Source organism: Pseudonaja textilis, chromosome 1 (assembly GCF_049901715.1).
Source record: "Pseudonaja textilis isolate UNSWEBS1 chromosome 1, rPseTex1.2, whole genome shotgun sequence".
NCBI classification, from domain to species: Eukaryota; Metazoa; Chordata; class Lepidosauria; order Squamata; family Elapidae; genus Pseudonaja; species Pseudonaja textilis.
Window position 1 is genome coordinate 332,210,753 of NC_141990.1, and position 24,099 is coordinate 332,234,851.

The 24,099-nt window shown below is 51.0% G+C and overlaps 3 protein-coding genes across 3 annotated transcripts; 2 read left to right on the forward strand and 1 right to left on the reverse strand.

The window, feature by feature from the left end:
* Positions 1-6: 6 nt before the first annotated feature.
* On the forward strand, positions 7-10,909 carry LOC113454105 (KN motif and ankyrin repeat domain-containing protein 3-like). Its single transcript, XM_087922899.1, has 9 exons — positions 7-1,061; positions 1,900-2,002; positions 2,472-2,774; positions 5,222-5,312; positions 5,664-5,883; positions 7,521-7,663; positions 7,799-7,999; positions 9,567-9,658; positions 10,413-10,909. The coding sequence occupies exons 1-9, from the start codon at positions 341-343 to the stop codon at positions 10,423-10,425; spliced, it is 1,887 nt and encodes a 628-aa protein (XP_087779025.1). The 5' UTR covers positions 7-340; the 3' UTR covers positions 10,426-10,909.
* Positions 10,910-13,342: 2,433 nt separating this feature from the next.
* On the reverse strand, positions 13,343-14,356 carry RPS28 (ribosomal protein S28). Its single transcript, XM_026723610.2, has 3 exons — positions 14,199-14,356; positions 13,955-14,098; positions 13,343-13,418 (listed from the first exon to the last, which is right to left on the reverse strand). The coding sequence occupies exons 1-2, from the start codon at positions 14,283-14,285 to the stop codon at positions 13,976-13,978; spliced, it is 210 nt and encodes a 69-aa protein (XP_026579395.1). The 5' UTR covers positions 14,286-14,356; the 3' UTR covers positions 13,343-13,418; positions 13,955-13,975.
* Positions 14,357-16,269: 1,913 nt separating this feature from the next.
* Positions 16,270-22,949, forward strand: NDUFA7 (NADH:ubiquinone oxidoreductase subunit A7). The gene is made up of 4 exons (XM_026723614.2): positions 16,270-16,427; positions 18,544-18,593; positions 20,331-20,480; positions 22,597-22,949. Exons 1-4 carry the CDS (start codon positions 16,377-16,379, stop codon positions 22,691-22,693), a joined length of 348 nt encoding a protein of 115 aa, XP_026579399.1. The 5' UTR covers positions 16,270-16,376; the 3' UTR covers positions 22,694-22,949.
* Positions 22,950-24,099: the final 1,150 nt, after the last annotated feature.

Consider the following 24,099-nt stretch of genomic DNA (forward strand, 5'->3'; position numbering starts at 1 on the left):
CCTCCTGGAGGAGCAGATCTGCCGGCTGAAGCAGGAGAAGGAGCAACTGGTGGCTGGCTTGGGGGAGAAGGGGCAGGCCGAAGCTGAGGAATCGGGGGTCTTCTGCTTCCCCCCAAAACAAGGCCTCAAAGATGGGCCTGCTTGTCCGGACACAGGAGGGCCCCAGCCCGAGAGTGAGGGAGAGGCGGCCAAAGGAAGGACAAGTAAGATTGCGGAGCTGAAGAAACTGACCGAGCGGCTGACCGGGCCAGAGAGGGCCAGGAAGAGCAGAGGAGCGGGCCGGCCCTCGAGAGTGGAGCAGCCCGGCCAGAGGTCCATCGGAGTCGGAGAGGAGGCGGACATGAGTGAAGTGGTTTGTTACTACCGGAGCCAAAGACCCTGCCGGGAAGCGGCTGTTGGGTGCGAGAGGGAGACGTGCGATGCAGAGGTATGGGTGATGGAGTCCTTCCTGGGGGTTTCGTCGGCTGCAGAGGAAGAGATGGAACTGGTGCAGCAGAGAGTCCAGCACCAGCAGGCCATCATCACCATGCTGGAGGGTCACCTCAAGGAGGCCACCCAGGAACTGGAGGAGTTGAGGGTGGAGGTTTGCTCCCGTAGGCCGGGCAGCCTGGTCAACCAAGCTACCTCGGCCTGTCCAGAGATGGCTGAAGCCGGCGTGGAGGCCGTGACGCCCACCCGGTGCCAGGCTGTGGGCAGCCACGTCGAAACGGCGGAGGCTGGCGTCCAGAGCTTTCTGCAAACGTCCCACGTAGGAGTCGGTTGCAACTTGCAAGGAGGACTGGACGGAGGAGCAAAGCCCACCGAGGACTCGCCACGGAAAGCATCGCCGATCCCCCTGGGGACGGAGCACGGGGGCCACAAAGGGCACCTCCAATCCACAGTGGCAACACCCGATCCCGGCACAGCTGAGGAGGGGTCCGGCTCGGAAGATGCCAGGCAGTCCACCAGTGGCAAGGAAGGGACCGCACAGGACGAAGCAGATACTGGCCGAGCTTTTCCCCTGGGAATGGGCGGCAAGGGCAGCCGTGAGCCCAACGGGGCAGAGGGGGCCTCGGGGACCGGTGAGTGCCACTGTCACATGCAGCACACAAGCTCCAAGCTGAAGACCCCAAACACTGCTGAAGCCCCACATGTAGCTCAAAAGGTCTCCTCTACATTTTCTTTCTGCCCCTCAAAATGTAGGGAAGTTTTCCTCCCCACACAGAGATATCACACACACACACACACACACAACCAGGCCCCTTTGCACAAAAGCCACTCCCTCTTTCCCCTTTCTTCCCCTTCCTCACCCCACTTTCATTCCCCGGGATGAATTCACACAATGCCGAGCATCCCCTCCCCTGACTCACACGAAGTGGTCCACCCCCCCTCCAATCTCCTTGCCCGGGACTTCCTCTGCTTCCCACTGAACGACCTGCGCATCTTGGGTTACGACCCGCCCCCCCAACCAGGACTGCCTGGATGACTGTCGCTAAAGCGATCGAGTCACGTGAAGTTAAAGACTGCTTCACAACGGCAACCCCGGTCGTCCCCGGTGCAGTTGTCACTGAAGGACGACCGGGGTTCACCCGAAAATAAGACCCAACTGGAAAATAAGCCCTCGTGTAATTTTTTCAGGCTGCTCATTGGTTGATAATATAAGCCCTACCCCCCAAAATAAGTCCTGATTAAGATTGTCAGCCAGCCGCATTTCCTTGAAAAAAAATAAGACCTGCTCAAAAAATAAGACCTAATGTGTCTTTGAGAGCAAAAGATAATATAAGACCCCGTCTTATTTTCGGGGAAACATGCGGTATCTGTAAAGGCAGGGTGTCAATCTAGTCATGACAGCATTGGGATGGGGGGGGGTCCTCTCCTCCCCCATCCTCCACTCAACCAACCCCTCCCCTTCCTCTGCAGGTGCTCTGAAGTCCATAATGAAGCGGCTGGACAGCCCGGCCAAGGCAGATCCGGGGGTCAGTGGGAAGAAGACCCTCCAGTTTGTGGGCCTGCTGAATGGCGAGTACGGACCTCTCCTCTCCTTTGGTGGGAGAAGAAAAACGGAGGGGTGAACCGATCACGGGGCCCCACGCAGCCTGGGGGGGGAGGAGGAGGATAGGGCTGATGGTCCCCTTGCTCGATGTGGAACTAGCCTCCATAGTCCAGAGGCAGTCTCCCCCCCCCTCCAAACACCAGCACTTGCCGACCCCCGATCTGGAGTACATGCTTGGGGGCCTTTAGAGGGGCGTGGGAGGTACCCGAGAGGCAGGTCTGGATAGAACCAGGCCTAGGAAGAGACCCCTGCCCCATTCAGGAGCAGCCGGCAAGGGGAGAGGGCTTTGGGCTTCCCCTGCCTTGCTTGCTGGTGGGATCCGATTGGGGGTCTTTGGTGAGATGGCAGAGGGGTGGACAAGATGGGTTGGGAGGCCAGCGGCGAGCCTGGGGTCACACCTGGGACCCTGGCCCTCCTCTGACGCCCCCTCTTATGGCAGGTATGAGAGCACCTCTAGTGAGGAGGAGGAAGAGGAGGAGAAGGAAGAAGAGGAAGAGGAAGAAGAGGAGGAGGAGACCCCAGGCGTGGGATCTGCCCACAGCTCCTTCAGCGAGACCGTTGGCGGCTTGGAGGGCGATGCGGCTGCCAGCCCGGATGTCAGTGACAGCAACGAGGAGGAGGAGGAGGAGGAGGAGGAAGGCAGCCCGGGCACAGAGGAGGCACCACCAGGGCACCCAGAGCTGAGCCCTGACCCTGAAGATGCGGCCGGACAGGGAGGAGCAACCCCCAAGGTCAAAGAGAGGTAAGAGCGGCGAAGGACCCCAGACCCTCAAACCATATGCAGGTTCCCTGCCTAGGCAGGGGGTTGGACTCAGGGGTGGGATTCAAAAATCCCAGCCACTGATTCGCTGCTCGGGTGCTGGGTGGGTGTGGCCTACCAGAATTTCCAGGAGGGCTGTTTTTTGGCTTCCCCATAGTCCGGAGGCTTCCCTCGGGCCTCTGGGAGGGCAAAAATGGCCTCCCGGACTCCGGAGGCCCTTCGGAAGCCAGAAACAGGCCCATTTCTGGACCATTTCCAGAAAGGCCGTTTTCCTCCCTCCCGGAGCCTCCTGCACTTACCTGCATCCCAAATGGGTCACATGGAGACTCCTGGGAGGGGTGGGGTGGGGCTGGGTGGGCGGAGCCAGCCAGTCAGTTCAACTACCGATTCGACGAACCGGATGTCAATTTAACATCCGGTTCAAGCTGAATCCCATCCCCTGGTTGGACTAGAAGACCTCCAAGTTCCCTTCCGACTCTGTGGTTCTAAGATGATTCTAAGGCCTCTTCTGGACCTTCCTTGCAGGGAATGGTCTGGATTTTCCCACCCTCACCAACTCCAGGCCTGTTCTTATTCCAGACTCAGTTCCTCCTTCCTGTAAAATGGGTGCATCCGAGGCTCGAATCGTAAAAGCAGCCCGCGTATGTCCCCTCCTCCCTCAGTCAAGCAGTTCCTTGGCTGGGATGCCTCAGCCAGCTGGCTGGGGAATTCTGGGAGCTGAACTCCCTCACCCACCCAAGAGGGAAAAATATTGGACTGGATGATGGAAAAGTCGCTTCCAACCCCTTTCGGTCTGAAGGACTTCCTGGAAAAACTGAAGTAGGCCCTGCTGTGGATCTTCAGTAATCTCAGCTAGAATCTGGAGAAACTTTAAAAATCTTCAATAATCTGAGCTAGGATCCAGGGAAACTTTAAAAGGTAAACTAACTTGAACTAAAACTCCGAGAAACTTTAAAATCTTCAATAATCTGAGCTAGGATCCAGGGAAACTTTAAAAGGTAAAATAACCTGAACTAAAACTGCAAGAAACTTTAAAATCTTCAATAATCTGAGCTAGGATCCAGGGAAACTTTAAAAGGTAAACTAACTTGAACTAAAACCCTGAGAAACTTTAAAATCTTCAATAATCTGAGCTAGGATCCAGGGAAACTTTAAAAGGTAAACTAACTTGAACTAAAACCCCGAGAAACTTTAAAAATCTTCAATAATCTGAGCTAGGATCCAGGGAAACTTTAAAAGGTAAAATAACCTGAACTAAAACTGCAAGAAACTTTAAAATCTTCAATAATCTGAGCTAGGATCCAGGAAACTTTAAAAGGTAAAATAACCTGAACTAAAACTGCAAGAAACTTTAAAATCTTCAATAATCTGAGCTAGGATCCAGGGAAACTTTAAAAGGTAAACTAACTTGAACTAAAACCCTGAGAAACTTTAAAATCTTCAATAATCTGAGCTAGGATCCAGGGAAACTTTAAAAGGTAAACTAACTTGAACTAAAACCCCGAGAAACTTTAAAAATCTTCAATAATCTGAGCTAGGATCCAGGGAAACTTTAAAAGGTAAAATAACCTGAACTAAAACTGCAAGAAACTTTAAAATCTTCAATAATCTGAGCTAGGATCCAGGGAAACTTTAAAAGGTAAACTAACTTGAACTAAAACTGCAAGAAACTTTAAAATCTTCAATAATCCGAACTGGAATCTGGATATTTTAAAATCTAAAATAACCTGTACTAAAACCTGGAGAAATTTTAAAATCTTAAATCAGGGGTGTCCAACCTTGGCAACTTTAAGACTTGTGGACTTCAACTCCCAGAATTCCTCAGCCAGCAAGTCTTAAAGTTGCCAAGGTTGGACACCCCTATCTTAAATAAATAGAACTAAAATCTGAAGAAATATTAAAGTCTAAAATAACTTGGAACTAAAATCTGGAGAAACTTGAAAATCTAAAATAACTTGAATTGAAATCTGAGGAACGTTTCAAATAACTTTTAAGTAAAATAAAAATAAATTTTAAACATCTAAACTAACCTAAACTGAAATCAGGACAAAATTTAAAAATCCAAAATTAACTGGAACTAAAATCTGGACAAACTTTAAAATCTAGGATCCAGAGAGCGCGTCATACCAGCCAATGACAAACCTCGGCATCCTTCGAAAGCGGAAGAGGAGGAGCCTGGCTTTGGGGAGATCAAAAAAGAGGGGAGGGCCCCCTCTGTTCCCCCCACCCCAAAAAAGCAAGGGGCGTTCAGGGGCATTCAGAGAGCTGGCAGAGAGGGGTCCAAGTCAGAGCCATTAAACCAGAAATGGCCACTACTACTGGTTTTGCAAGTCCATCTTGAGGGGCCCGTCCCGTTTTCTTGGCCGGATGCGTTGTGTCCCCCGCAAAGGGTCCCTCGGCCAGCTGACCCCCATCGGCCTCTCCGGCAGGTTTGAGCTGAGCCCGTGGATGAGAGAAGCCTGCTTGGTGGTGAGGGCCCACCTGGGCCATGGAAGAGGGGCCCCAAAGAGCAAAGAGCTGGTGAGTAGCCCCAGGAAGCGGCCCTTGGGCTCGGCGGAAAGAGCCGGCAGGGTCTTCACTCCGTGCCTGGCAGAAGCCGCCCTGGGCCGGGGGGGGGGCGGGGGGGACCCCACATCCTTCCACAAAGGACCCCAAGTAATTCATCTGCTTTCCTGCTTTGTGGGGGGGACAATTCGGTGTGGCCGTCTCAGGGCTGCTTGGTCCCCCAAACTGGCCGGCACAGGCTTGCCGGAGTTACGGGTTTTCCTTCCCGTCTCTGGGCGCAAAAGGGAGCCCCGGAACGGGAAATCCTCCTGCGAGGCGGGACAGGCCAGGGGCGGGCATTGAACCTCTGCTCCGCTTGGCGCCCAGCTGTCCAGCAGCAGCCTGGTCCTGCAGGAATGGTTCCGGGTGTCCAGCCAGAAGAGTTCTCGGGCCAGCAAGGTGGCCAAGTACCTGCAGGCCCTGGACGAGCTCTCCCCGGCCCTCCTGGCGCACGTCATCAACCTCTCCGACGGCAACGGGAACATGGCGCTCCACTACAGCGTCTCCCACTCCAACTTCGACATCGTCCGGCTCCTCCTCGACACAGGTGACCCACCCAGCCACCCCGGGCAGGTGCCCCCCTTTTCTCAAGTCCGCCCTATTAACTCACGGACAGGATCAGCCCCACCCTTCCAACTGGCCCCTGGGATAGAATAGAATAGAGCTGGAAGGGACCTTAGAGATCATCTAGCCCAACCCCCCTTCTCAAGCAGGAGACCCTCGACCGTTTCAGACACCTGACTGTCCAGTCTCTTCTTCAAAACCTCCAGTGAGGAAGCGCCCCCGGTATCTGGTGGCAAGCAGTTCCACTGGTTCATTGTCCTCCCCGTTGGAAGTTTCTCCTTAGTTCCAGGTTGCTTTTCCCCATGATGAGTTTCCATTCTTTTTTGTCCTGCCTTCAGGTGCTCTGAGAATAGTTTCTCTTCTTCTTTGGGGCAGCCCCTCAAGTCCTGGAAGGCTGCTACCACGTCCCCCCTGCCAAACCCAAACCCCACAACCATTCTTCGTATGATTTAGTCTCCTGGCCTTCGATCATCTTAGTTGCTCTTCTCTGCACTTTTTCCAAAGTCTCAACCTCTTTTTTTTGTAATCTGGGAACCAAAACTGGGCGCAGAATATTCCAGGTGTGGCCTTATGAAGGCCTTATAAAGCAGCGCTGATGCTTCCTGTTGATTCTCTGCCTCTGTTTATACAACCCAGGATTGTGTTGGCTTTTTGGGCTGCTGCCACCCACGGCTGGCTCCGGGTTTAAGGGATCCTCCACTAGGACTCCAAGGTCCCTCTCGCAGTCCCTAAACAGACTGGAACGGATAAAGCCTCGCTCTTTTCCCCCGCCCCTCAAGAAAAGCCCCTTTCTACCAGTCTCACCTGACGATTCCCAGGTGCTTTGGGAGCACCTCAAAAAAAGGCGCAGAGAAGAGCAACCAGGAGGATGAGGGGACTGGAGGCTAAAACATACGACAAACGGTTGCAGGAAGCGGGCCTGGCTAGTCCAGGGAAGAGAAGGATCAGGGGAGACAGGAGAGCAGCCTTCCCAATATTTGAGGAGGGGCTGCCACAGGGAGGAAGAAGAGGGTCAAGCTATTCTCCAAGGCACCCGAAGGCCAGAGAAGGAAGAATGGGTGGAAACTGATCGGGGAGAGATTCAAAATGAGAAATAAGGAGAAATTTTCCGACAGGGAGAACAATCAACGGATGGAACAGAAGGGAGGAAGGAAAGGAGGAAGGAAGGAAGGAAGGAAGGAAGGAAGGAAGGAAGGAAGGAAGGAAGGAAGGAAGGAAGGAAGGAAAGGAAGGAAAGAAAGGAAAGAAAGGAGGAAGGAAGGAAAGCAGAGGGAGGAGGGAAGGAAGGAAAGAGTGGTGGAAGAAAGGAGAGAAGGAAGGAAGGAAGGAAGGAAGGAAGGAAGGAAGGAAGGAAGGGAGCTTCATCCCTGGAGGCTTTCAAGGGGAGATTGGACTGCCATTGGTCAGGGATGGCATAGGGTCTCCTGCTTGGGCAGGGGGTTGGACTAGATGACCTACAAGATCCCTTCCAACTCTTGATTATCTGTAAAATCTTCCCCAGTGCGGTGCCCATGGGCCACAGAAGACCAGAAAGGCAACTCGGGGTTGATGGGGGCTTCTCTCCCCTCATGTCCTCACCACCAATTTCTCTCCCCCCCACCCCACCCCCCAAAAAATAAGGTGTCTGCAACGTCAACCACCAGAATAAAGCAGGCTACACGGCCCTCATGTTGGCTGCGCTGGCGACCATGGAGCGGCAGGACGACATGGCCGTCGTCCGGCGCCTCTTCGACCTGGGCAACGTCAACGCCAAGGCCAGTCAGGTAGGTTTCTCGGGGGTGGGGGGGCAAGGCGGGCCCTCTCTGGGACCGGGGAGGGATTCAGTGGGAAGCAGCGCGCTCTGGGCATGCTCAGGAGCCCTCTGACAGCCCTTGTGCCCGTTTCCATTGGGGTTGCAGGCCGGGCAGACGGCGCTGATGCTGGCGGTCAGCCATGGGAGGCAAGAGATGGTGCAGGCCCTCCTGGCGTGTGGGGCAGACGCCAACCTGCAGGACGAGGAGGGCTCCACCGCACTCATGTGCGCCTGCGAGCACGGCCGGGCGGAAACCGTGCGGCTGCTTCTGGCGCAGCCATCCTGCGACACCTCCATCGTGGATCATGTAAGTCGCTCCCTCCGGTTGTCTCAAGCTGCTAGTCCTCAGTATGGCAAACGTTCCCAAAGGAGGCTCACCCGAACCCAACTTTTCTCTTTGTATTTACCGATGTGCAATCTAACTTTTAAAAAAATACGTTTATTGATGGGGTTTTTTTTCCCTTTGTATACAATATGTGCTTAAAGAACAGTGTTCTGTTTGGGTCAATCCATTTCCATCTTAAGCTCCTAATTTCTACCTCTGGAGCATCTAACTTAGTGTAAAAGCTACACCAGGGGTCCTCGGTCTACGACCTGGAACCGAGCCCACGCGCAAAGTCCATTCGTGGAAGTGTGCCAAACCGTCCCCTCTCCTGCCAGCAGTCCGCAGTACTGGGAAGATGACGGACCGCCGAGCTACACGACAGGAAAAGCATTTCAAGGGTCACCTTGTGTACAAAAAAAATTAAAAAAATCCTTTGTCCGTGTCGTTTTCTCCTCTCCATTTTCCCATTTTGGCATGAATTCCAAAGCTGAACTTTTTGCAAAGATTACAAAAAATAAATAAAAGCAAAAATTCTGGGGTTTCCTTCCTTTTAAAAGTTCTGGGAACTTAAGAATTTGTCGTAGCTTTTTTCGTTCAGCCCACTGCCCCCATTGCCCTGGTGCTGTTTAATGCACCCCAATTCCAACCGCAAACTCTTTAGGTGAAGGAACATCAATATCCTTGATTTACTTAGTGGCCGTTCGGAGCTACGCCAGGCCTGCCCAGGGGTGCTTACCGCCGGTTTCTGAAGGTTCAGTGGCCATCCCCACCACGCCACGTGGCTGCGTGCGTTTTGGATGTTTGCAGCGTCCCAGCTCACGCGGCCACATCTTAATGCTTCTGCCAAACAAAATGGCGTTTCCAGTGTTCAGCAAAACTGGTTCATGGTGAAGACTGGGTTTGCCCGACGGATCACAGCGGCTGCTTTTGTCTCCCGGCCGTGATTAAATCCACTGCGCCATCTCACAAAGGCGAGGACGTGAATATCACCTCAAAGCCGTTAAAACTTTGGGCGCTCCGCATTCGAATCTCAAGGAGCAGCGCCGGCGTTCCAGCCGCCTTCCCTTCCAGACAAGAACTCGACTTCTCTGCAAAGGTTCCTTTATTTGGAGAGTAACTGGCACCTCTGTGAAATCCCGAATCTGGAAGTTTCGGGCTTCCTTGCAAGAGTCAAAACTTCTACAAATCCATTTCCCTCCCCTTAGCTATCACACCACACGGTCCAATCCCCATTCGTCCTAAAGTGAGATCCCCATTTCATGTTGTGCCCCACTCCGTGACCTTGAACCAAAGAAAGAATTTTATTTCGTCTAACTAGATGTACTCCAATAAATTCCCCCCGCTTTCTCAGGCCCAGTTATGGCAGCATCGAACCTCAATAGGGCTTCCAAAGCTGACAAGCAGAATCGAGAGAAGTTAAAAAAATGCTTAGCATTTTCATAAAAATAGTCAACAGACTCCTGATTATTATTATTTTTAATTTTGGAAACACAGGGCCGCCTCTTGAGGCCCAGACACCACTCGTAACTTTCCTGACTCTCTCTTACAGGACGGCAACGATGCTGTGGCCATCGCCTTGGAGGCCGGACACGACAACCTCGCGGCTCTGATATCTGCCCACCTCACACAGTCCGCAGACAGGTGAGTGCACCCCCTTGGCAGAGGTCCAGGTGCCCTCACCAACTAGCCCTTAGCTTCTCTGGACTGAAGATTTGTCACCTGTTAGATCCTGTCAGGGCATTCTTTTTCAAGAGGCGACTGGACTTTCTTGTTTTTGCTTTGAAGACGTTTCACTCCTCCTCCAAGAAGCTTCTTCAAGCTCCAACAGGATAATGGGGAAGGGAAGGATTTATACACCTTGCAGACAGCTGGTCATTTGCATCCTTTTAGAGGGTCCTTGAGGCCACTTGGAGGTTTGTCTGTGTCCTCGGGGTCACCTGAGGTGGTGCAAAAGGCTCCCGTAGTCTGGCATTTCTTTTTTCCCCCCAATTTTTGTAGTCTGCAAGGCCTCCAAAAGAAAAAATAAGAAAAGTCTAGTAGCCTCCTGAAAAAGCACCTCTGGGTCAACCACGACCTGGACCGACTGAGAATCTCTGCAGACGTTTCACCTGTTAAGAGGTTAGCCCGTCGGTTTCAACCTGCGCAAGGAGACCGAGGCCGCGTCCCACAACAGGCACCGAAAGCCCAGTTGCGGAGGCTGGGTCAGAGGTTTTAGAGAATGTCAACTCCTTGCCCTTCCCTCACTGAACGCAGCTTACACCGAAAGAGGCTCTTCCCCCGTTGGCCAGACGGCCTGCAGACCAAGTCGGGGCTCAGGAGGTGCCAGGAAGAGAAGTTATGACAGAAAAAGAGGGGGGGGGCTCTTCACAGCCATCGGTTTTGTCTCTGTTCACAGGACGGGAGCGTGAGACTATCCTGCAGCCACCTGGAAGGACCCGCAACCAAAGAGAAAACCCACCATTCCAGGAAACGCTTCCTGCACCGCTATCGACCTCTCCGCGCCCTTGATCCGGCGAGCACTTGGGGTACCCTGTGGGGTGAAGCTCACCCTGGGGCCGGCTTCACCAATTCGGGGCCGCCCACCTGGTCAACCCGACGGGGTCCTCAGTTCCACCAACAGGGAAAAGCCATCAGGGAAAAGCCATGACCCGGTTTTATCGTGCAAAAAAAAACAGATTTGCTGCGTGCAAAATTCTTGCTCTGCGCACATGGGGAGAAGTTGGACAGCGGAGGCTGGTACCCAAGGCTTCTTTCCCAAGCGAGCGAGCGGGGGAAAGGCATTCACCAGCCCAATCTCCGACTGTAATCCAAACTGGGTGGAGTGCTCCATGGGGACCAGAAACTACCTATCCCAATTTTTATCTTGCTAAAATAAAATCCCGTAACATTTCATTCTTGTCTCGCGCTGTTCTGGCAGAGGGTCGAGTTAAAACTAGGGAGGACATTTCAGGCAATTTGTTCACAGGCCGTTTGGGGTAAAATATTCATGTGGGTCTTGTTCGTAAAGACGGCTCCGGACTCAATTGAGACAAGGAGCCTACCAAAGAAACAGAAATGGGACAGGGGGTCACAGGAGCAATTTCCAAATGACCTGAGTTAGAGGGGCTGAAAGGTAACTTATAATTTAGTCCTTGGTTTGCAATCTGTCAGAGATAAGACACACCTCCAAAAGGGCATTTAATGATTCAATTCCAAAGATCTGGGGGCCATTGGTACCCCAACACCTTGCAGTCACATGACCACGTTCTGGGGGCTCAGCAGCCGCTCCACACCCTAAGTTGCATTAACAGGATAAGGGAGGTACTAATCACACTCTATAAAGCCTTATTAAGGCCACACCTGGAATATTCTGCATCCAGTTTTGCTCACTACACTATAAAAAAGAGGTTGAGACTCTGGAAAGAGTGCAGAGAAGAGCAACCAGGATGATGAGGGGACTGGAGGCTAAAACATACGATGAACGGTTCCAGGAACTGGGCCTGGCTAGTCCAGGGAAGAGAAGGACCAGGGGAGACAGAATAGCAGCCATCCAGTATTTGAGGGGCTGCCCCAGAGAGGAGGAGGAAGGGGTCAAGCTATTTTCCAGGGCACCCGAAGGCCAGACAAGGAATAAAGGATGGAAACTGAACAAGGAGAGATTTTTTCAACCTGGAAATAAGGAGGAATTTCCTGACATTTGAGAGCAATCAACCAAAGAAACAGAAGTTTCCTTTGGAAGTTGTGGAAGCTTCATCCCTGGAGGCTTTCAAGAAGAGACCGGACTGCCATTTGTCAGGAATGGTGTAGGGTCTCCGCTTGGGGGTTGGACTAGATGACCTATAAGGTCCCTTCCAACTCTTGTTAACCTGACCTTCACATTTGAAGCATCCCACACCAGATAACCTCAATTTAAGGCATTTTTTTTTGGCTGAAATGTACAGGCCGAAGCATGTACTTCGGTTTGGCAAAAATGCCCCATAGCAAATGACGGCTTTGCTTAACCACAGTGTCATTTAACCACGATTTGCTTTATGACGGCCTTTTAAAATTGGGTCAGACACATGACTCATTTTATGAGCATCACAACTAATGACCGCAAAGGGTCCAGGACTCTCCGTATTCCACTCAGCTAGTTTTCTAAAGCAGCAGCGACGAAGTGACCATTACAATCCAGGATCCAGAGCATTCTGCCATTTCAAAGGGGGCCCCCACCAGGTCAGATTCGCCCTACACCTCCCCCTAGGAGTGTGCCCCCCCCTCAGCTGTTCCAATAAAGGCAGATCCTGTGAGCGAGACATTTATGATGTCACCTAAGTGTGAGACACAGCTACAAACTGCCCCTTCTTCCCCCAATTGGAGTCCTTCACAGGCGTGGACAGCTTTCAAGGCTGAAAACTAGAATTTCTGGGGAATGTTGGAGGCGGCGGCACTAACGGAACATGCCAAAAATTAGGAGCAAATGAGCAACATCCTTTCTGACCAAGAAAAATGTCATTAAAAGGTAGGGGGCGTGTTTGTGATTCAGTGCCTTCTAATAAAATGTCAGAAAAAAAAAAACACCCAAAACAATCCTTGGGGCCGTCTGAGCTTGCTGTGGTTTTTGTGCAAGCGTTTCACGATCCAAGCTAGGTAATATCAGTGCTAGGAGGGAGTGGGGTTTGCTCCCACCGCCCCCCACAAACGGGGCAAGACACAAGAATATAAACTGACAGTAAACCCCATTCCCTTCTAGCACTGACGACGTTACCTAGTTGGGTCATGAAACGTCTGCAAGGAAACCACAGCAAGCTCTGAGGGCAACAGGCCAACACTGAGCTGCAAATATTCTCCTTCACAGGTACCAAATGACCCTTTTGTCACTTTAAGGTTTAACCTAGTCTGAAAGGGCCAGTCTTTCAATGAATCCTGCCCGGAGGAGGCCTGCTGGCCAGGGAAATGCAGCAGCTGTCGAAAAAGAGAAAAGCCAGAAAGGAAAACCTCACCCAAAGGATGACATTATAAGGAGCAACGCTTAGAAGACCAGGTGTGGCAACGACTCCATCAGCCAGGAAACAGCCCAGTTTGCTGTATCCTTCTGGAAAGCAGTTTTCCTTCAAGCCATCCTCAGAAAGGGGGGGCCAGGGGTCAGGTTTGAAAAGGACTCCAAAGACCATCTAGTCTAACCCCATGCACTGGGCCACTTAAGTAGGGCCGGACTAGAGGTTGGACTGGATGACCTCCAGGGTCTCTTCCACTATTCCTTTTCCCCACCTCTTTCCCACTAAAGGTGGGGCGTGGGGACTCCCAGAAAAAGGGGAGACGGGACTCTTTTAAGTAAAGGACGAAAAAAATCCACCTGAGGCCGAGTCAAAAACCCAGATTTTCTTTTATTTCCACACATTTGCCGGCTCGTTGCTGGTCGGCCGGGCAGGGGAGGGAAGACCTGCAGGGGAAAGAGGGGGAGGGCAGTCAGACCCGACCTGGCTGACCCCGAACAGAGCCCCCACCCCACCCCAAGACACCCCCTTTTGACCCCCTCCCCATTGACCCCCCTCCTTTTAGCCCTCTCCCTCTTCCCCAACCCTCCCGTCACCTCCCCTCCCTCCCCATCGACCCCTCCTACCCCTTCCCCACTTAACCCCTCCCCCTTACCCGCCCCCTTCTTGACACCTCCCCTCCCTCCCCTCCCCCACTTAGTCCCCCCTTACCACCCACTTCTCAACCTCCTCCCCTCTTCCCCACCCCTCCCCTCCCTCCCCCATCGACCCCTCCCACCCCTTCCCCACTTAACCCCTCCCCTTACCCGCCCCCTTCTTGACACCTCCCTCCCCCACTTAGCCCCCCTTACTACCCACTTCTCAACCTCCTCCCCTCTTCCGCACCCATCCCCTCCTGTCACCTCCCCTCCCTCCCCCCATCGACCCCTTCCCCTCTTAACCCCTCCTCCCCTTCCCCCCCATCGACCTCTCCCCCTCTTACCCCTCCCTCCCCCGGCGGGCCTCAGCGCAGCCTTCGGGCCTCCCTCTCGGACTCGAGCAGCGTCAGGACGTCCCCCTCGCGGACGGGGCCCTTCACGTTGCGGATGATGGAGCGACTGGTGTCGTCCATGAACTCCACGCGCACCTGAGACAGAGACAGAGAGCGGGGGGGAGACGTCAGGTAGACTGCCGCCGCCGCCGCCGCTTCCCCCGCCCCTCGGGCCCCGTGCTGCCCCCCCTCCCACCTGCGTGCACTGCCCCTGCGAGCCGGTCCGGCCGAGCACTTTGGTCACGCGGGCCAGCTTGATGGGCTGCACGCGGCTGGTGTCCATGACTGCACCCTCCTCAGGCGGCGGAAGCGGAAGAAGATCCCCTCGCGCGGGCCGCGCCTTTATATAGCCTCGGCGGGAAGCCTCGCGAGAAGTCGGCTCTCTGCGCGAGGGGGGCTCTTTCCCGGCAGGCCCCGCGCGGGGAACGTGTTTTTTTTTTTTTCCCTATGGCTTTCTTTGCAGAGGCTCGCTTGGCCCCGCCCCTCGCGCGGCTCCGGGCTGCCCTGCCACGCACGGCCGCAGGGGGCAGCAGAGAGACAGAGATTAGGCCCGGCTGGGAATCCCGCAGAGTACCTTGGCGAAGGTTGGGAATTCTGGGAGTTGAAGTCCACAAGTCTCAAAGGGGGCGGCCAAGGTTGCAGAGCCCTGCCGCACAGGGCTTATTTCCCACGCCTGGGATTTTTTAAACTTTATTTTATTTTATTTTATTCTTTATTTCATTTTTATAGTCACTCCCTGGCCTCGGAGGCTTTTATTTCATTGATTCACTTTTTTTTTTATTTTACAGGTAGTCCTCAACTTATGACCACAACCGAGCCCAGAAATTGATGTGGCGAAGTGAGGAATTTGTGAAGTGAGCGTTGTCCCATTTTGCAACCCTTTCTTGCTACCTCCGCTGCAGTTCTTAAATGAGGAACACCGTTATTATGTGCATCGGGGACCCTGCCAAGATCCAGATTTTAATCACATGCACGAGGGGGGGGGCTTTAGATAGATAGATAGATAGATAGATAGATAGATAGATAGATAGATAGATTTATTGTCATTGTACTCAGAAACCTGAGAACAACGAAATAAGGTGCTCTTCCACAACATACAACTGAACAACACCAAAAGACATATACAAATAACAATGTAAAACAAATTAAAACAAAAAAAAACAGTTAAAAACTGTACAACCAGGATATTATATATGTTAAGACCACCCGATTCATAACTCTGCATTTAACCTGATCACAGCACTTGGGTAAAAGCTATGTTTAAATCTACTTGCCCTGGCTTTCAGCACTCTATATCGTCTTCCTGATGGTAGGATCTCAAACAACGAGTGGCCTGGATGCGAAGGGTCTCTCAAGATCTTTTGAATCTTCCTTCTACACCCCATGTTGTACAAATCCTCCAATGAGGGAAGAGGACATCCGCTGATCTTTTGTGCCCTTTTTATCACTCTTTGGAGTGCCCTTTTCTCCGCCTCTGTACAACTCCTAAACCACACACAGAGGCAATAAGATAAAATGCTCTCTATAGAGCTTCGATAAAAGGCAACCAACAGACTCTCTGGCAGTTGTTATGATCTTAAAAGTCTTAAAAAATACAGTCATTGATAAGCCTTTTTTTCTAGGGCTAAAGTATTTGCCCCCCATGTTAGATCTTGTTTCAGGGTGATACCTAAAAACTTACAATCTGCCACCTGTTTAACAGCTTTGCGTGGGAAAAATGGTCATGTCCCTTTTTTCCTGTGCAGTTGTAACTTCAAACCGTCACCAAATGAACTGTTGTAAGTTGAGCACTATCTTATTCATTTATTCCAGGGGTCTTCACACTTGTCAGCTTTAAGACTTGTGGACTTCGACTCCCAGAATTCCTCCTCCTCCAGTCATGTTAGCTCAGGAATTCTGGGAGTCGAAGTCCACAAGTCTTACACTTGCCAAGTTTGAAGACCCTTGATTTATTCCATTCGTTCAGTTTATTAGCCAGCTTCTGAGAAATGACCTTAAGCGAAAGAATGCAAAATGAAAATTGGCGTTGCTTCTATGTATTTGCATTTCTTGCAGGGAATTCTGGGAAGTGGAGTCCACCCATCTCACCATTGGGGAGGTTGAAGGTATGTTTGGAATTTTTTTAAAATAACATTTTTTTTAAAAAAAAAAAGAAAGAAAAACACCGGCAATAAAAAAAAATGTGCATTTTGCTTTCCTTCCCTTTCATGCTTCCCTCCCCCCCTCCTCCCAGCATGCACCGCGCGAAGCCGCGCTTCGGCTTCTTCCGCCCTTCTCCCCGGCGTGCCGCTTAGCCCCGCCCACATAGGGGCGGGGCCCGGCGTCCCGCCTCCCTGCGTGCCCCGCGCAGGCAGCGCTCAACCTTGAAGCCAAGATGGCGTCGGCCACCAGTATCATCCGCCTTATCCGCAACTTTCTGGCCGGGGTAAGGGCAAGCGGGCGCGCCGGCTGGGCTCCCCAATTCCGCCTCCTCGGAAGGTCCGAGAAACGCCTGGCCGGCCCCTCCGGGCGTCTCCCCAACGACCCTGAGCGTGGGGCGGGGCCTCGCGCCTTAACCCCGCCCTTTCCCCCACGCGAGGAATTCTGGGGTCTGTAGTTTCCGTGAGGCAAATGGCCCTCCAGCTGGACCAATGAAGTAGTGGCCCCTTTTAGACTTCAACTCCCAGAATTCCTCAGTCAGCTTGGTGGATTCTAACAGGCTGACTAAGGGATTCTGGGAGTTGAAGTGTACCTAACCTAAAAATGGCTGCCTTTGAAGAAACACTTATAGATGACCTACATGGTCCTTTCCAACTCTGTTATTCTGTTATAGTCTTAAAATCTTCCAAATTTGGGGTTTGGGATATTTATTAGCAAGATTTGCATCCTGCCCACTTCCACACACTCCAGGGCATGTTGGCTGTGGAATTCTGGGAGTTGAAGTCCACCCACCTTAAAAATGGCTGCCTTCGAAGAAACACGTACGGGGGTTGGACTAGATGACCTATGGGCTCCCTTCCAACTCTGCTATTCTATTTTAGTCTAGTTTGTTCCATGCTAGCTGCGGAATTCTGGGAGTTGAAGTCCACAGTCTTAAGGAGAGGTACAAGTGTACAAGGCCAAGTGTAACTATTTAAACATTTCCAAAGGAGCTTTTTTTTTCCCCAAGAGACAACTGGACTTTCTGTTTTTTTTCTTTGAAGACGTTTTGCTTCTCCTCCAAGAAGCTTCTTCAGCTCTGATAGACACTTCTAAATGGTGAGGTGAGAGCTGAGTAGTGGATGTTTGGACGAAAGGTGCCAGGAGCTGCTTTATGCCTTTTAAGGTCTCTTAAGGAAGGAAGGAAGGAAAGAAGGAAAGGAGGGAGGGAGGGAGGGAGGAAGGAAGGAAAGGAAGGAAGGAATAGCACTTCCGCCTGCTATTTGGTCTTTCCACCCCTGGCCATAATTTGAGGGGTTTTACTAATAGCAGGATTATTATTTGTTAAATTTACATGCTCCTTCCCGTCTCTCTGGCCAGAGCGACTCTGAATGGCAGAGGATTAACCATGCTCAGGAGATCCTCAACTTACGAGCACAATTGAGCCCAAAATTTCTCTTGTTAAGTGAGCTTTGCCCGTTTTACGGCCTTTCTTGCCTCGACCGTTAAGTGAATCCGTTTTCCCCTTTGACTTTGACGCAAAAGGGGAATCACGGGACTTTTGGACACCGCAACGGTCGTGTGAACCCGTTCCCAAGCGTCTGAATTCTGATCACGGGACCGCGGGGGTGCTGCAAAGGTCGTAGCTATGAAAAATGGCCATAAGTCACTTTTAACTTTGCACCGTCACTAAACGAACTGTTGTAAGGCAAGGACTACCTGTACTCTTATTGAACAGCTCTCAGTTGAGAGAGTCCCTGGGTTTATTCTGACACTTGAACAGACTTTGTGGGGGTTTTTAAATTGTTGTCAGGAATGCGGTGGCTCAGATGTAGAATGAAATAGTCTTTATTGGCCAAGTGTGATTGGACACGTGAGGAATTTGCCTCCTGTGCAGAAGATCTCACGTGTACACACCAGCAACGAAGTGACAGGTCATCAATTATGGTTACGATCATTAATCATAAGATACAACAAGAAGTAATGAATCATAGGTACCAATAGGAGAAGGATGAGAAGGATAATTGTAATTCAGCCCTACTACACGGGTAAATATCTTTAGGCCCAAGACAAACCTTGTTTGTGCCTCGATGTAACGCCCCATAGAACTTAAAGCAGTTTATGTCCAGGATGAAAAGGGCCTGCAGATAGTTTCTCAGCCCTCTTTCTGACCTGTACAATATACAGGTCTTCTATCATTTCTTTCTGCAGTCCTAACTATCCCTTGACATCTATACCTGTCCTGCTTGGTTGCTGTGCCAAACCAGACAGTTACGGAGGTAGAAATGACAGTCTCTATGATTTCTTCCTAGAACTTTTATCTGCAGCTTCGTCTTCTTTTTTTTTTGCGCTTGAGATTATTGCACTTAAGATGAATAGCTTCACTCACTCAGTCATTCTCTCTTTCTTTCTCTCTCTCACAGCGGGACCTCCAAGGTAAGCTGCAGCTGCGCTACACAGAGATCTCCAAGAGGTAATTCTGGGCAGGATGTAAGAAAAAGCTCCGGACTTCAATGGTGGCTCCTCTCCACAAGAGAGCAGCTGTGGGTCAGAGGCTTTAAAAGCCAGCCAAGTGTGTGGGTTGGTTACGGTGCTACTGGAGGAAAACTATTTACACAATTGGAACCTTAGATAACGGGGGTGCCTGTGTAATTGTCTACTGTGTAATTGTCAGCCATCCAGGCCATGGTCGTCCCAAAGGCACTTTTTTTGCAAGAGGCAACTGAACTTTCTTGTTTTTTCTTTTGAAGAGGTTTCACTCCTCCTCCAAGAAGCTTCTTCAGCTCTGGCTGGATAGTGGGGAACGGAAGGATTGATACTCCTTGCAGGCAGCCGGTCGTTTGCATCCTTTTGGAGGGTCCTTGAGGCCCCTCAGAAGTTTATCTGTGTCCTCGGGGTCAGCGAAGCGATGCAAATGGTTCCTGGAGTGTGGCATTTTTTTCTAGAAATCCGTTTATACTCCTATACCATTCAAAGGGGGTTCAACCCAAAGTGCACAGCTAACAGTCTCCAGTCAGAACTGAAGAAGCTTCTTGGATGAGAAGTGAAATGTCTTCAAAGGAAGAAAGCAAAGTCCAGTTGCTTCCTGAAAAAAAGCCCCTTTGGCTCTGTTCTGACTGAATTGCACAGTCTTAAGTCTCTGTTCTACCTGCGCAGCCGTTTTATGGGCTCCACAACTCTCATCCCACCAGGCCAGAGGGCGAAGCCATCGGGGTCAGTCCAGCCAAGAGGAAGGCCATTGGATGCTTCGGATGCAGCCCACCGTCCACTCGGCTCGAGGCTATTGATCAGTTTGGCCGGAGAAAGTCCCAGCTGCCATTGTCCCAAAGGTGTTTTTCCGAAAGGGCAACCAGACTTCCTCGTTCTTTTTTACTTTTTCCTCGAAAACGTTTCCCTTCTCACCCAAGAAGCTTCTTCCGTTCTAACCCAATGGCATTAGAATGTAAATTAGAACGGAAGAAGCTTCTTGGGCGAGAAGGGAAACGTTTTCGAGGAAAAAAAAAAACACAGAGAAAGTCCAGTTGCCTTCGGACTAGGAATAGAAATAGGGAAGAGTAGGAAGGGATGGAATGGAATAGGAACAGAATGAGTTGGAAGGGACCCTGGAGGTCTTCTAGTCCATCCTCTCACCCAAGCAGGAGACCCTGTAGCATTTCAGACAAACGACTCTCCAATCTCTTCTTAAACGCCCCAGAACTTCTGGAGGCAGGCAGTTCCACCGGTTCATTGTTCCCACGGTCAGGATTCTCCTTTGTTCCAGATTGCTTCTCCGCTTGATTTTGGAAAAAAACACCTTTGGGACAACCATGACCTGGATGGCTGACAGTCTCCACGGAGGCCCAGTTATTACGACGACTGGCATCTCGTGACGGTGTTAGAATAGAATAATACCTTTAATGGTCACTTTGAATCTGCGCTCTTCGGCCTACATGAAAAGATGAATATTTTTTTTCCTTTTAATTGGGGGAGCCCCCTGCCTGCTTCAGACCCCAGTGGGTGCAGGGTCCGCCCAAGCCCCCTCCCCACCTTGGAAGTCCCTTTTGTGACTCCTGGGAAAGGATGGGGCCCCACCCTTGGAAGAGAGGATGCGGTCAAGCCAGGACGTCCCTTCAAGGGCCTCTTCATTTGGGTGGATATTTTTATTCCCAACCCACCCCCCACCGTCTCCTTTCCGCACACTGACCGTCGCCTTCCGCTTCCTGCTTGGTAGGACCCAGCCGCCCCCCAGCCTCCCCGTGGGACCCAGCCACAAGCTAGCCAACAACTACTACTGCACGAGAGACGGGCGCAGGGAGGCCTTTCCGCCCATTGTCCTCATGGCGGCCCAGAAGAAGCTGGCGCCCGGAGCGGAAGCAGGAAGGTAGGCCTCCCCCTCCCCGGTCTTCGGCAACCCCACACGGAGATCCAAGCAACGAAGGCCTCTCTGGCCAAAAAGGGCCCGCTTTCCTTCCTTCCTTCCTAGGGAAGCCTCGCGGGGAGCCCAGGTAAACAGATCCTCGTTTGCCGTCGCCCTTTTCCGGCTTTTTGAACGTTGAGCCACCTGGCCGAACCTCCAAAGCTCTTGGCTACGTGTGGAAGAATTCTCCTTCTGGGTTCGGTTCCAAGCGGGGTGGGAAAAAGACACTGGAAACATGGAGGCTGTTTGGGAAGATGGTTTAATGGTGGACAGGACCGCGTGGCTTGGAGCTGCAAAGGAGGAAAAGGGCTGAGATGCTGTGAGGGGTGCTGGCTTTTATACCCTCTGTTGGGATTTTGAATTGGAGGTTGTACTCTGATGGGCGGTCAGACTCCCACGGGGCCATGCAAGGGCAATTTGTAGGCTGTCCTGAGTCCCAGTTGAGTCTTGCTGGGTGATGATGTCACGAGAAGGGCTTTGGGGAATTCCTATTAGAGCCCCACCTGGAGTAGATCTTTGTTATGTAGAATAGGCTGGCCCAGACCTTAATGGCCCACTCGTTAACAAGAGGTCAGGGTGAGTTTCTGCTTCTGAGTTTCTGCTCTTTTTTAGTGGGAATATTCTGCCTTTTTTTTAGTATATCCTAAAATATTTCGTTTTCCTAGGAGAGGGGCGGGTTTTAACAGCTATTTCGGCGCTTTCGAAAGGGATGCTCCAAGCCTACCCCTCTTGCAACAGGAACATGCTTTGTGGAGAGGGGAATTTAAAGGCCTCCACACACACACTCAGATTTTCCCTGGCTTGGTTCTCAAAAGCTGTGAGGTTTCTTGCTTGGGAAGCTGGGGGAGAGAGAGAGAGAAAGAGGCCTTTTATTTACGTTATTTATGGCCGTTTGGAGCCGCCCTTTTCTCTTTAAGGTGTGCCATAAAACAATTTAAAGCATTGTTGCAAGAATTATCCTCCTGGGTTCAGTTCCAAGTGGGGGAAAAAGACACTGGAAACATGGAGGCTGTTTGGAAGGTTTAATGGTGGACAGGACCACGTGGCCTGGGGCTCCCGAGTGAAAAGGAAGGATGATCACATGCTCCAAGGTGAAGGAAGAGATCAAGAAAGAAGGGCCGATATGCTGAGAGTGCCCGGATTTTATAACCTCTGTTGGGATTTGAATTGGGAGCTTGTATTCTGATGGGTGGTCAGACTCCCAGGGGCAACTCTGTAGGCTGTCCTGAGTCCCAGGCTTGGTTGAGCCTTTGCTGGATGATGCACTGAAAGGGTTTTGGACAATTGCTGTAGCTTTACCTGGAGATCTTTGTTATGTAAAGTATTCTTACATAATGGCCCACCCATTAACAAAGGTGGGGGTGAGTTTCTGCTTCTGAGTTTCTACTCTTTTTAGAGGAAATATTCTGCCTTTTTAATATTTCCTAGGATATTTCAATTTTCTAGGAGAATGGGGCTGGACCAAGACGGTAGGACTGGGCCAGCCACTCTTACTTATTTATGTTTGTTTTGTTAAATGTATTAAATTTCTATGCAGCTCGTCTCCTCTATAAGGCGATTCAGCTTTTCATGCCTAAGGTGGGACTAGAACTCACCTATCCTGGCTAAAAGTGACCCAGCCAGCTTTCATACACCATCACCTGGTGATTAGCCAAGTCTCTTAACCAGCTTTCATACTTAAGGCAGGACTAGAACTCACTGTCTCTGGCAATAGTCCAACTCTCCCAGCCAGTTTTCATGCCTAAAATGGGACTGGAATTCACCCTCTCCTGGCGACAGGCCCAAAGCCACCCAGCTGCCTTTCGCTCCCAAAGCAGGACTAGAACTCACTCGCCTGGTGCCTTGCCCACCAGAACAGGGGTCTCCAACCTCCGTGGACTTAAGACTTGTGAACTCAACTCAGCAAAGCTGGCTGAAGAATTCTGGGAGTTGAAGTCCACTAGTCTTAAAGCGGCCAAGGCTGGAGACCCCAGCCCTGGAACCAAGGGGCTCTTCTCATCCGAGCTGACAGCCTGGGGACGCACCCAGCTTGGGGAAAGTGTTCATACAGCCTCTGACTCTCCCCTTTTCTGACCCACAGCTCCGACTCTTCCGTCGCGAGGACGGAGAAGCTGCCCGTGACCCCTGGCATCCCCCCTCGGAAGTGGGAACTGTCCAAGGACGAGCCCTATTTGTGAGACTGTCCCCCGGGGGCTCCAAGGCGGGGTTGCTTGAGAGCAGCCAGTCGGGTCTGGGTACTTGCTAGGATGAGCATCACCACCGAAGGACTTTTTTCTCCACCTGGACTAATTAAATAAATGCAACCCATGATGTAACTATTAAGTTGTACGTGATTTTAAGGGGCGTGTTGGGCTGGGAAAATAGAATTTGAGGAGCAGATGTTGGAATCGTTAACCCAGCTCTAACAGCCAGAATAAACGAAGGCACAAGATATTGGTTAAGAGTGGATTCATTTATTAAATTTCTACCCCGCCCCATCTCGCCTGACTGCAGCTGGGAGACAGCCTCACCCTTCATATAAATACAGACATAAATTAAAAACAGAATGGAAACAGGACCACAATTGAGCCCAGAATCTAAGTTGCTAAGTAAGGTAAGGGAGCTATGCCCCATTTTACAACCATCTTCACCACAGTTAAGTGAATTGCTGCAGTGGTTAAGTTTAGTCCCACGGTCTTTAAGTGAATCTGGCTCCCCCTACCCTATTGACTTGGATCTTACGACCCGAGGGACACTGCAAGAAATATGAGCAGCCGGATGTTGATCGTGTGGCCATGGGAGAGGCTGCAATGGTTGTCTGGAAAACAGCCCCGAGTCCCTTTCTCCGGTGCCGTTTTAGCTTTGTCACTAAACGAAGTGACAGAACTACCTGCACAACTTTCCAAGATATGAAGTATAAAGGTATGGCAAATGGATGGATGGATATAGATAGATGACAAAGATGATAAACAGATATAAAGATAGATATAAACAGATACGACAGATGGTAAACAGGTAAAGATAGATGATAGATATATAGATGATATAAACAGATGAGCGATAAACATAGATGACAGGTTGTACTACCTGTACAATTTTCAAGATAAAAAGTATCAGGGTGTGGAGATTAGATTAGTTGGATGGATGGATGCATAGATAGATATAGAGATAGATATAGATGATATGATAAACAGATATATAAACAGGTATGATGATAAACAGGTAAAGGGATATATAAACAGATGAGATAAACGTATAGATAAGCATAGATGGCATGATAAGCAGATGATATAAACAGGTGACGTGATAAACATAAAGACAGATATAGATGGCATAATAAACGATATAAAGATATAGATGGAGGATAGAATTAGACAATCATACCAGATAATAGAGATGATTGACAGATCGTGTGTCCCCCCACACACACTTTCCCAATATGCAGGGCTGGGGTTGACCAAAGCAAGCGGCCCGATTTCTGACACCCCAAACGGATCAGGTCGAACCTCCTCCCTCCAGCGGAGCGGCTGCTTTGAGCCCCTAAGGCTGCCCCCAAATAACCCAGGAGGAGACACACAACCCCCCTCCCCCCCCCCCGCTTGCT